Source organism: Patagioenas fasciata, chromosome 6, assembly GCF_037038585.1.
Source record: "Patagioenas fasciata isolate bPatFas1 chromosome 6, bPatFas1.hap1, whole genome shotgun sequence".
Taxonomy (NCBI): domain Eukaryota; kingdom Metazoa; phylum Chordata; class Aves; order Columbiformes; family Columbidae; genus Patagioenas; species Patagioenas fasciata.
This window is the reverse complement of record NC_092525.1, coordinates 34,117,788-34,129,964: the sequence shown is the minus strand read 5'-3', so window position 1 is coordinate 34,129,964 and position 12,177 is coordinate 34,117,788. Positions and strand designations below refer to the sequence as shown.

At 48.9% G+C, this 12,177-nt stretch overlaps 2 protein-coding genes and 1 long non-coding RNA gene across 3 annotated transcripts in view; 1 reads left to right on the top strand and 2 right to left on the bottom strand.

Annotated features, from left to right (window-relative positions):
• Window positions 1-7,718, bottom strand: part of DDAH1 (dimethylarginine dimethylaminohydrolase 1) — a 97,727-nt gene extending 90,009 nt beyond the window's left edge. Inside the window, exon 1 of the mRNA XM_071810474.1 lies at window positions 7,505-7,718. Coding sequence (XP_071666575.1) covers window positions 7,505-7,513 — 9 coding nt within the window. The 5' untranslated portion in view covers window positions 7,514-7,718. The remainder of the gene's footprint in view (window positions 1-7,504) is intronic.
• On the bottom strand, window positions 6,625-7,497 carry LOC139828315 (uncharacterized). Its single transcript, XR_011739802.1, has 2 exons — window positions 7,154-7,497; window positions 6,625-7,051 (listed from the first exon to the last, which is right to left on the bottom strand). It is a non-coding gene; the product is annotated as an uncharacterized lncRNA (long non-coding RNA).
• A 1,416-nt stretch (window positions 7,719-9,134) lies between the features above and the next one.
• Window positions 9,135-11,639, top strand: CCN1 (cellular communication network factor 1). The gene is made up of 5 exons (XM_065842128.2): window positions 9,135-9,248; window positions 9,343-9,559; window positions 9,903-10,250; window positions 10,391-10,593; window positions 10,703-11,639. Exons 1-5 carry the CDS (start codon window positions 9,189-9,191, stop codon window positions 11,000-11,002), a joined length of 1,128 nt encoding a protein of 375 aa, XP_065698200.1. The 5' UTR covers window positions 9,135-9,188; the 3' UTR covers window positions 11,003-11,639.
• Window positions 11,640-12,177: the final 538 nt, after the last annotated feature.

The window sequence follows — 12,177 nt, the reverse complement described above, 5'->3', positions numbered from 1 at the left end:
TGTGCTGAGCAGGTACCAATGGGATGACCCTATCCCCTTTTGTCACCAGGGTGGCAGGTCACCTGCAGCTGAGGAAAGATGTCCCTCTGCAGGTAAAGCTGGTGGGAAAGCAAAACAACCTCACCAGGACTCCTAGCTTTATTCACACACTGAGAAGACCATTACGTTTTATATATTTATGGCTGTATTGAATAACAGAGTGCTCAACCAGTCCTAACACAGACAACTTCTTCCTAACTATACTTCTTTTTTCTACAGAAAACTTTCCTGAGAAGTTAGTCAGTCCAAGAATCCCTTTTTAAAAGTTAATCTTTTTTATTCAAGAGTTAAAGAGCTGCCAGCTGTTTAATCAGATTATCAAAATAAACTCAGCTTCTCAGCCAAGGATAAATTCTGAGGAAATCAGAAAGAGGCAGATGTAGCCACTCATTCCTTGGGAGCTCTCCAGAAACTCCAATCAGTTGTTTCAGTTAATTATTGTGTGCTAATTGATTAATGCCATTAATTTTGACCAGATCAGATTTGACATCAGTATAATCAAGATCAGAAGCTAGTGCTCAGGTAAGACCTCAGCCAAGATGAAAGCTAACATGTAAAGATTCCCCCTGAATGTGGAAGTGGATTTCCCACAATCACCGTCAGCATCTTGCCAGCGTGGAAGTGTGTGCATCTTACCATGTGGGGAGAGCTCTGCACATTTTGCTTTCCCCACAGCATCTGATCACTCTCACCTTTCAGGAATGTGCCCACTGACAGTGTCCAGGCTCTCAACCTTGGTCCTGCACCCCAGCTCCTAGCCCGTGGACAATCACTGGCACCATGCACTGGCCTGTGCACCCACCCACCCAGGCATCCCCATGCACAGGGTTTGCTGCTCATCCCTGAACCCTTTATTTCACACCTGACCATCATCAGGGGCATTTCAGCAACAACCCTCCTCTCCTGCAAGAAGAACTGCTGTCTGAAGCATCGCCTTCACTGGCTAAACAAATGAGGATACACTTCTTACCCATCCTCAACCAACCACCAGCTAATTCTCCATTTTTGAAATATATAAGGCTCAAAATGTAGAATTTGGGGTTTTACACCAGCTAATATTAATAGAAACATTCCCAGGATTTTTTTTCCCCTCAATGTAAATGGAACACTTATTTTTTTAAGCATGCCCCCACGGTGCTTGCAGGCCAAACACTGCAGCATTGTACCCGCCGGGGAGCTTGCTATAAACACATCTGTCTTGCTGCTCTGTCAGCCCCACCGAGCTCTCTATAAACCAGGAAAAGTAAACCTGTACCTTAAATATTTACTGTTTTCAGCCTGTATAATCTAGAAGCGTTATTAGCAGCAGAAATAAGGTGCACATTTAATCAATGATTTTTATTTTGGCATGGCACTGTTAAACATCGTATGGGTGTCTCCTGAAAAACCCACTCCTTGAAACCAGAGATTCTCCTCTCAACTGATTAAACACATTATCAGCTTATCACACACTGCTCACCTGAAAGACCCATCCTATCTCTTATTTTTGTGCTCTGATTCCAAATTAACCCATAAGTCTTAAAGTTGAGGTCATGGGGAAGTTGAGAAGTAGGCCCCAGGTTAGGCAGTAAGAGAAGACAGTGACAGATACCTCATTTACTGTGTACAAAATGATACAGACAAGTGCAAAGGGTTGAAAGAATAACAACACAAAGACCAACTTCTCTGAAAGTAAACAGCTGCCATCTAGCACTAGTTTTCTTTTTTGATTAACATGACAGCTAGCTTTTAATGATTGCTCCATGCAAAAGAGCTACTACTTTCATCTCAACACTGACATTAGGAGTCACAATTTCTGTACAAGAACAGGAAGATATATATTTATGCAATGCTCAAAAAGGCTCTGCACCAAAGTGGTTTGCTGATAGCCCCTGGTAACCCTTCACCTCCTGAGGCCACCAGACCCTGGGTAAAGAGTGGCAGCAGAGGGGCTGCCTGGCTCAGAGATGTTCTTCTCCCAGCAGGGCTGCACAAGCCGTGGGCTCCTTGGTCCTGGCTGAAGCCCATGGCAGGACCCTTTCACAGAGCAGCCCACCAGCTCTCACCAGCCAGCTCCTTCCAGTTCTATTTTAGCCCCCAGCAGAGATGAGGTGAGGAAGAGATTCTACTCACACAGTTTTTTCTTCACTCCCCTAGAAAAGTCACTCTAGCCAGCTCCACAGCACAAGACACCTTTCAGATTCAGATGCTAATCAAGTCTAGAGATGGCTTAGCACTTCTCCCTAATCACAGGCACATAAGACTGGGATGAGCAGCTATTTGCACATTCTTGGATCATAACTCCGTCTCCACAAACATAATCTGTTGGCTGCCTGCAAGTCCTCCCTATCTGCAAGGATGACATCGTGTCTACTTATTTGTCTGCTGTTGATTTTTTCACTACACTATCACAGACTAAGAGCTAGAGGGACAAGCCAAAGAACAGCACAAGTAACTCATCTCCAGCAGCGGAGTAGGCCTGGAGGAGGTTGTGGCTGGCATCCTTGCATCACTTAGTTCATGTGAGCATGCACAAGGGAAGAACACAGGCTAGCTGCCACTGCAAGGTGCTCACATAACATATTGGTATGCAAAGGGTAAGAGCCCAGATGGAACAGAATGGAAATAAACAGTAACACAGCAAACACAACTCAGGTCTCACCGTGTTTTAATAAGCTTGTGTATGTAGCAGAGAATGAGTAATAATTCTGGACAAAGCCAACAGGCACCTCAAGGGATTCTGAAACTAATCCTGTGACATTTCCAGCAGCTAGCCTGGGAAGTGACAGAATCACTGTGTGGCAAAGCACGTTCAGCATCCTGCTGGATCAGGCCTCCCCTTCTGTTTACATGAAAAGGAAAAAAAGTATTAACTGATACTCTTTAATTTTTTTTTCCAATAAAATAGCTATAAAAATGTGTTCTTAAAACCAAAAGCTGAGCGAGTCTTTGACATGTCCATGTACCAGCAACAAGAGACTGTTCCATCAGATCACAAACAGCAGGGAGGGAGCAAAAGCATCAGAAAGAAGGCAGAAGGTTCCCCTGGTTTTGACACAGACTAACCTTAAGGAAACATAGCCATGATTATTCACTGTAATGAAACAAAACATCTTTGGGGAAAGAATTATCCACCATGTATTTCAAATGTAGAAAAAGAAAACAAACAAACCTGAACATAGCAAAGAGAGCATACTCTGGGGCACGCAGTTCCACAACACAGGCAGAAGCAGGAGGCAGCTCTCTCCAGGGTGCAGTGAAGCTGCAGGCTGAGGTAGACACCAGCTGAAAAACACTACAGACCCCATCCTGGAACTGTGCTTTGATCAAGGGTTTCTCAGGCACAACCCAGCTGATTGTAGTCAGGTTCAGCTGCCACCAGTAACTCCTTGCAATCATGAGCAATTTTATTTTGAGCTTGCTCATTGCATCTTAACAGCTGTGAGTTTGCACGCATTGCTCCACTGGGAAATGTTGTACTCTGAGGACCAAAGTTTAAAGTCAAGAAGGAGTTTCTAATGAGGTCATTTGGAATGATTAACATTCTGGGATGGGATGCCTGTCTGAGACCTTCATCTTAGCTGGTGCTGGGAAAGAACCTGTGTGCTTCTGACACCTGAGCCTCCTTGACAAAACTCAGGAGGTATAGATGCGTTTTTTTTTTTTTCTAGAATATATGAAGAGATTTCAGGCTATTTTGCCATTGTTTGCAAACTACACCACTGCATGGGATGAAAACAATAGAGGTGACTAAGAAATCCATGTGCAGCCGAGTGCTAGCTAGGACTATCCGATTTTTCATGTGTGTGTGGCATGCAGAACCAAAGCCTATAACAATCTTTTCATTGCAAACTTCAGCTATAGGGATGTGTCTGATACGAATTGCATCTTCTGAATGTAGCATAGTGTGGAAGTACACACGGATGAAAGTAGGTGAATGCATATCACATAATCCACTTGTCTCACTGAGGAAATGGTAGTGGCTGGTACTAAAATGAAGTTAATGCCAGATCCTTGAATGACAGTGACAAAGGTATTTTGAGTCTCTGACGGGGCAGGAGGAGGCAGGCAGGAGCTGGCTGTCATTGCTTTGCATTTCTGCGTCCAGCGTGGGGTGAGCAGGCTCTGCAGTAGCTACTCCCAATCAGTGGTTCAACAGGAACACACCAACCCTCAGCAGGGATGCTTCTTGCTTCTGGTATGCTGCTACATCCCTTACACCTGTGTAAGGTATATTTGTATAGCAGTGCAGGGTACACATTGTAGCAGCAGCAATGAGCACAACTGAATACTACTGCAAATTTTCCCGCTGAAGAGTTAGGAGGCTCACAAGTCCCCTGCTCCCTTCACACAACAGGAACCTCTGCAACATCTTGACAGCAGCCAGAGGAAAACACAACGCACCTACAAAGCAAAGTGCCTCTTGGTGCACAGATACTGTAGAGCACCTCCCCTCCACAAATGCTAGAAACCACAGGCAAGGCACAGACTATATAAAAACTGTCGGGCACGAGCACAGCTAAAAAGAGGGTAGTAGGGAAGAGGAAGAAAACAAATAGGAAATGCCATACTCAAAGAATTCAGCATAAACTCCGAGTAAATCAAAGCAAAGCAGAAAAAAAAAAAAAAAAAACCAAACACAAAACAAAACCCAAACTGAACACACTTGAATTTACTTGCTGAAGCCTTCTGGCTACTCGGCTGATCCGCCTGCGTGTTGCTATGCTTAATGTGCCCCACTGGATTTGCACCTCCTGCAAGTGACTGAGAGGAGCCATTGACTCCAGGAGCACTGATTTAGTGCGGCAGGAACTGGCGGCCTGGCAAGGGCTGCGGGAGAGGCCCAGCCCAAGGTAGGCAAACATGAGAGGAGGAAAGGCCATGGGGAAAAAGACTGAACATGGAAATGGAGAAGAAAGATGAGGAGAGATGGAAGAAACGCACAACAAAGGATGGGCAGAGGAAAAAGAGTATGAGAAAAAGGAAACTAAACACAGTTCAAAAAAGGGCTGGATGCTGGGTTTAGTAAGATCTTTCCCCAGAATCCACAGGTTGCAAACCTCTGGTGTGCTCTGGTTCAATGCTGGATACTTACTGCCAGTGGGAGCACTGGCACCTGGAGGAGCCTCCGTCCTACAGCATTGTACGCTGCTCAGCTCTCCCCATGCAAGGCCACAGAAAACTGACGCTGGGCAAAGGGATGACAAACCATTCAGGTTTTTTTTTTTGTGGTTTGTTTCTCTGGAAAGTCCTTTCCCTGGGGAGACACAGGCCTGTATGTATAGGCCATAAATCTGTAACACCTGCTGCATAAGCCAACTGTTTCAAATTCCTGCTTTGCATTAACCAAGCTCCCAGCAGACTTCACCTGGCAAATAGCAATTGCCTATGACACAAAAAGTGATGAGACCATAAAATACTCTTCATGACGTGAAGCAGGGAGTATTACCCAGTTCACTTAGACAACAAAGGTCTGGAACAGTATGCTACACTAAATCTCAAAATGGAAGATATTCCAAACTTTTTCCTGTTTCCTGATGTACATACAGGAGACGTAGACACAGCCTGGAAGGTAAACACTGGGTCATGGAAACGTGTGCAGGGAAAGCCTATGAAAGGGTCACAGTCTAACCTGAACTCCAGAGAAATTCAACCCATCTCAAGGGTTGTCAACTACTTGAAATTCAGGACAGGTTTGTTAAAAGGTGCTTCAAAGCTTTTGAAGTGACCTTTTTTTGAGCAAACGTAGGTTCAGTTACAGTTTCTCATCAAAGTTGTGTGAATGTGTGGTAAGACACAAAACCAAGTGAGAAAAGGCACTATTCACTGACTTTTCCTGTGGCATTTGCTGAATGTTGTGAAAGTCATAGATCAAAGCAAAATGCTTGGTGCGTGTCCTTAAATTAGATGTAATTCAATAAACAAGTGTTTGCATAAATCCCTGAAAAGCAGAACTGGCCAATTTTAACCATGCATTGGTGTTCTAGCCTCTCCTTTTCCAAAATTTTTAAAAATTTTAAAAAATCTTCATTTATCAATATGTGTTAAATCACAAAGCTGTTCCTCCTGAACACAATGCTGCTGTGTACAGAGTCATCCTGGGAAAAAAGTACCAGTCAGACTCTCCATCTAAAAACCACCATTAGAGTTTTAAAACCAAAATACTATAGAAAAAACCATACACCTACAAAGCCAAGGGAAGCCTGGCATACCAGCTAGCTTGGAGTCTGGAAACAGGACCAAGCCTCGCTCCTCCTCATCATCAGCTGGGGCTCAGCCAAATCAGTAGGGATGGAAAGTTGTTACTACCATTATTGGCAACCATCTACATTTGCTGGTGGTCTCTGTCCAATTCTTAATGGCCACATAAAATACCTCCTGTTGTCAGAAATGGCACTAAATGGTATATGTTGGCAGTCTCAGAAGATAGCTGCATGTAACTAAAGACTAAATTTCCCTTTCAGCTATTGTCCCTTCTGGTCAAATTTCGGGGCATAAAAGTGATGAAGAAAACCACTGCTGCCTTCTGAAGAGCAAGTTCTGAGCAAAGAGGGCCTGCAGCTTTCACCCCATTGCCTTTCTTGAACCACATAACCACCACAAAGCAAAACATCAATCTAATTTATTTGAATAAAAACATAGAGATAATAAATTGGGGGGGGAGAGAACAAAAAACGACAACAACAACAACAACAACAAAAACCAATAATGGGGACCTTCCATCAGGCCTGGCCTGGGCATGGGCCTGGCCACCGCCGGCAGGAGGGAGCAGTGCTGGGACACGGGCCCTTCTGCCCTGCACAGCCGCCGCCACGGGGACATCCCTCGAGGAGCAGGAGGACCGGGCCGGTGCCCGGGCGGGAGCACCACCGATGTCCTCTCCGACGGGGATGCCCACCGCACTGCCTCCGCCTCCGTCCCCGGGGTCACGGCATCGCCCTGCAGGGAGCAGCCGCTCCGTCCCGTCCCGCACAGTCCTGTCCCGTCCCGCACCGTCCCGTCCCGTCCCGGGCTGCCGGTGCCGCTCGGGTCCCTGCGGGACGGTGGACAAGGATGTGCGGCCACATCAGCCCCGCTCAGGCCCCGGGGAGGGAGCCGCTCAGAGAAAGGTGCACGCTGGAGAGGTGAAGCAAACCGGTGCATGTTTCTGGGAAGTCCGCCGCGAGGCTCCAGGCTGCCGCTGCCACCCGGCCCGGCCCGGCCCAGGACAGACAGGGCCCCTCTGTGTGCGCCCCTTCGGTGCCGCCCGCCCCGCAGCCGCGTCCCCCCGCCGCACTCCGCCGGCCCCAGCCGCGGCCAGGAGCAGAGCTTTCAAAACAACAACAAACCCCCTTTTCTGCGGCCCCGGCAAGGTCCAACAAGGCTGCCTTATTATTCCTGCTGCTATTAAAACACAACACAAAACAACGCGCGCACACAGGCGCGCACACGCAGATGCGACCCCCGGCCCCTGCGCAGAGGGAGCAGCGCCGGGAGCAGCACTTACCGCAGCCATGTGCACAGTCCCCACTCCATCCCCGTGAAACGGTCCTTTCTGTAGTAACCCTTTCGGCTGTGGCACCGGGCAGGCGACGAGACGTCTGGGCTTCGCTCCTCCGAGCAGCTGGGCTGCTGCCGCGTCCCCTCCCTAAATGCCCATCCTTTACGAGCAGCGCACAGACACTTACTGTATGGAAATGCTACGCAGACAGGTTAATCACATCCCCCTCCTCTTCGCATCCCCTCCCTCTCTACTGTCTCCCTCGCCCCCTCCCCTCTCTGCTTTTCATGAGCTTTGGAGGGTTTTTTGCAAAGTTTCGCATCTCCTCTGAATCTGCTTCTCCACCTTCCAGCCTTGAAGGCGACCGAAAAAAACCCCAAACTCGTGTTAGGAACAATAATCTCATTTGCAAAGAAAAATCCCTGGAACGGGGACTTATTGTAACGCTGCTGGGTAGCAGACTCAACTGCTGGGCTTTTTTCAATAAAGGAGCAAACTGCAGTATAACGCCAGTTGGCTCCTCCAGCACAATTCTCCTAAATCATGATAGACAGATTGCGTGAAAAACAGGAATTCCAAAGAATTTCCTGCCCTGGGAACAGAAGTTAAGGCTATATTTAACAACATCTGAAGCTGTCAAGAATGCTTTGTGGTTGGATAACAGAGCAGAAAAATGTGAAAAATGCAGGCTACTGCTATACCAAATATGGAAATACTGTTACGTCTGGTGTCTAAATCCCCATCTGGAAATACTTAGAGCCATGAAAAGAAAAGACGCCACAACAGAAGCTTTAACTCTTCTCCTCAACCCCAAATCTTAAACTTAAACAAGGAAATGCTATTCGAGGATCCCCAACTTGAGCAAGGGACATTAAAACCAGTGATAAACAGGACGACAGAGGGCTGTTTGCTGCAGGGCCCGGGATTTCCTGCGATTTCATTCCTGGCCTGAAAAGTGGGCACCTCGGTGCACCCCGGGCGTCGCCGGGCTCCTGGGCTCTGCGGCCACCTGAAACGTTTCGTTTCTCCCTCGAACAGCAGCAGCGGCAGACTCCCGGGTACCGCCGGGTTGTTTGCAGAAAGTGTCATGAGTACGACACAGCCCGTAACGCGGGGCCTCAGTTCGGTGCGGGGGGGACAGATGCGCATCTCCGTTGCTGCCGGCAGCGCAGGTGGGCGGGCGCGGCGGGCGGCCGGGGCCAGCTCCTGCACGGCACTCACCGGCACAGCACCGCACGCGAAAAGCTCCTTGTTCTAACATCCTCGTGTTCTGGTGCGTCTGCAGGGATAACGGGGAAAGCATCCCGCATAACGGGGAAAAGCCTCCGTGCGCTCGGGCGCGCCCCGGGCGTGCGCCCCGCGGGAGGAGCCGGTCCCACGCCGGCACCTCCCGCCCCCCGCGCTGGCCCGGCGGGGCGGGGGGACCCCCCGCGGCAGCTCCAGCTCCAGCTCCAGCTCCAGCTCCGCCAGCGGCCGCGGTGCCGGGAGACGGGGCGGGGCGGGGCGGCCGCGCGCGCCAGCCGCATTCCTGGGATGCCGCGAGCGCTGGATGCGGCCGCGGCCCGGAACGCGCGACGTCAGCGCCGCGGCGCACGCGGCGGCCCCGCGCCCCATATAAGGCGGTCGCGCCCGCCGCTGCCTCAGACCGCGCCGGCCCCGCTGCGCTCGCCGCTCCCGCCCCGCACTGAACATGGGCTCCGCGGGCACCCGCTCCGCTCTGGCGGCCGCTCTCCTCTGCCTGGCGCGCCTGGTAAGTGCCGCGGCTCTGCCCGCAGGGGGTGGGCGGCTGGGGGCTCCGCTCCGCTCCCGGCGCTCACCGACCGCCGCTGTGCTCCGCTCCGCAGGCTCTGGGCTCGCCCTGCCCCGCCGTGTGCCAGTGCCCGGCGGCCGTGCCGCAGTGCGCCCCGGGCGTGGGGCTGGTGCCGGACGGCTGCGGCTGCTGCAAGGTCTGCGCCAAGCAGCTGAACGAGGACTGCAGTCGGACGCAGCCCTGCGACCACACCAAGGGACTGGAGTGCAACTTCGGCGCCAGCCTCTCCGCGCTCAAGGGCATCTGCAGAGGTAAGCGGCCGGTCCTCCGCCTCCCCCGGGAGAAAACCCCGGTCCCCGTAGTGCCGAAGTTTAGTAATTTCGAGTCCATGTATGGTTATGCTTTGTTGTTGGTAGCTTGGCAGAAAGGCACATGACTTCAGCAGTCTGGAATGCGATTCAGTATGTCTGGGCTCCGCTAAACGCACATAAGGAAAAGTGATTCCTGACTAAGTTATTGTTCTGGCCCCGCGTCTCCGGGGGGTTGTAGGGAGCTCTACCGTAAATTGAATTTAACAGACCAGCAAATACCTGTGCTTGAACCAGTGATTCCCGCCGCTGACTCCCTCCTTTCCCTCTCTGTTAACTTCTGCAGCACAGTCCGAAGGCAGACCGTGTGAATATAACTCCAAAATCTACCAGAACGGCGAAAGCTTCCAGCCGAACTGTAAACACCAGTGTACGTGCATAGATGGAGCTGTGGGCTGCATCCCACTCTGCCCGCAGGAGCTCTCTCTTCCTAACCTGGGCTGTCCCAGCCCCAGGCTGGTCAAAGTCCCCGGGCAGTGCTGCGAAGAGTGGGTCTGTGATGAAAACAAGGATGCGCTGGATGAGCTGGAAGGCTTCTTCAGCAAAGAGTTTGGTCTGGATGATTCCGAAGGTGAACTAACCAGGAACAATGAGCTAATTGCCATTGTGAAAGGAGGCCTGAAAATGCTACCTGGTGAGTATGGGCTAATCTGTGTGACAGTTAGGGGGAGGAGGTGGTGGGAAGATGGCTATACAACTCCTTAAACCCTCATGGAAAGAAAGAAAACCCAGTGACAGGATGTAGCTAGGCTAAGCCCTCCTTTTCTTTTCCAGTGTTTGGAACTGAGCCACAAAGCCGAGCTTTTGAGAATCCCAAATGCATTGTGCAAACAACCTCCTGGTCCCAGTGCTCAAAGACATGTGGAACTGGCATCTCCACGAGGGTCACCAACGACAATCCTGACTGCAAACTCATCAAAGAGACCAGGATATGTGAAGTGAGGCCATGTGGCCAGCCTAGCTATGCCTCCCTGAAGGTAAATACAGACTCTTATGGTGTTCCTCTTCTTTGCAAACTGCTTCGGGTAGAGGGTAAAGGCTGGAGAAGAATCTCTTGCTAATGATATTATCACCTCTCCTTTACAGAAAGGAAAAAAATGTACAAAGACGAAGAAGTCCCCATCCCCAGTGAAGTTTACTTATGCTGGATGTTCCAGTGTGAAGAAGTACCGCCCCAAGTACTGTGGCTCCTGCGTGGATGGCAGATGCTGTACGCCCTTGCAGACCAGGACTGTCAAGATCAGGTTCCGCTGTGACGATGGGGAGACCTTCACCAAGAGCGTCATGATGATCCAGTCCTGCCGCTGCAACTACAACTGTCCGCACGCGAGTGAAGCATATCCCTACTACAGACTAGTCAATGACATTCACAAATTTAGGGACTAAGTTGTGTTGGGGGTGGGATGCTAAACAGAATTTTGAAGTAACCAGCCATGGAGAAAGGACCTCTGATGGAAATGGTGCCTTGCCCATTTGAGGGCAACATCAAGATGTTATGAGAGTGCACTGTGCAACTGGACACTAATGCAACAGAGATTTAAGCATACTTAAAGCTTCATAGTACTGGAGCAACTTTACTGCTTCTTTTTGGAGCACCTTATCTAATTATATACTGTTTTCTGTTTGTAAGTGATCAGATAAATGTTTGTTCCCGTTATGAAAACTTTTTTCTATCCTGTTCGATTTAACACTCTGCTTTCTCCCCCTCCCTCCATCCTCTCCAACCCTTTCCCAACCAAGTTGGAAGTTACATTCCTTCCTGAGGTGGGCACTTGTGGGGTGTTCACAGTGGCAGCTATTATGTACCAACTGTAGTTTAATGGCAAACAGAAATCAGTTGTTTTAAAGCTGAGTATTTTATTTATCAGAGTGTAGCTTTTTGTTTGTTTTTGTTTTTTTTTTTTTTACCCCTTCCAATCCCTGTAATACTGGAATAAGTTGTAAATGATTTTAATTTTATATTCAATGAATTAAAAGAATTTATTTATGGAATTAATCATTTAATAAAGAAATATTTACCTAATTCCTCTTAGTAGAGCATTCTGATAAGCAACAGACTTAAAAGCTCTTGCATTTGCTGTATTGGGTGAAAAGTGTGAATTCTGAAAACCTTAGGTTCTTTGAAAATTAAGCTCTACTACAAAAGCAGCAATGAACCAGAAAGCTGAGTCTAATTCTTTGGGTAAATGATGTTTTGAAATGGTGCATGCAGTCTGCAACCCCATGCTCTAGAAAGTATATACAGGAAAAGCTTCTTGGCATTGAAAGCAAATGGTTGACAGAGAGACCGAAATGTTAATTAGACTGTCAGATTATTCAAACCGTCCTGGAATGCGTAACATAAGGTACCTCATTAGAATGCAGCACATGCACTGTGATATTGAACACTGGGGTGGAAGTGGTCATCAGGTCTCATGTTTTTTGGTGGCTGCTTTTTGCAAATTAATAGATTTCTGTGGCAGAAGAATGTGTCCTACAGTCTGCAGGAGGTAGTTTGCTTTCACTAAATTCAAATTAAATGAGCTTGAAGCAATGACTTTTGTTAATCCTAATAAGCCAGC

Bases quoted from the DNA above. Each gene is read 5' to 3' on its own strand.
- CCN1 (XM_065842128.2), top strand. From the start codon at position 9,189: ATGGGCTCCGCGGGCACCCGCTCCGCTCTGGCGGCCGCTCTCCTCTGC. The intron at 9,560-9,902 runs GTAAGCGGCCGG...TAACTTCTGCAG, and splicing joins GCTCAAGGGCATCTGCAGAG to CACAGTCCGAAGGCAGACCG. The intron at 10,594-10,702 runs GTAAATACAGAC...TCTCCTTTACAG, and splicing joins CTAGCTATGCCTCCCTGAAG to AAAGGAAAAAAATGTACAAA.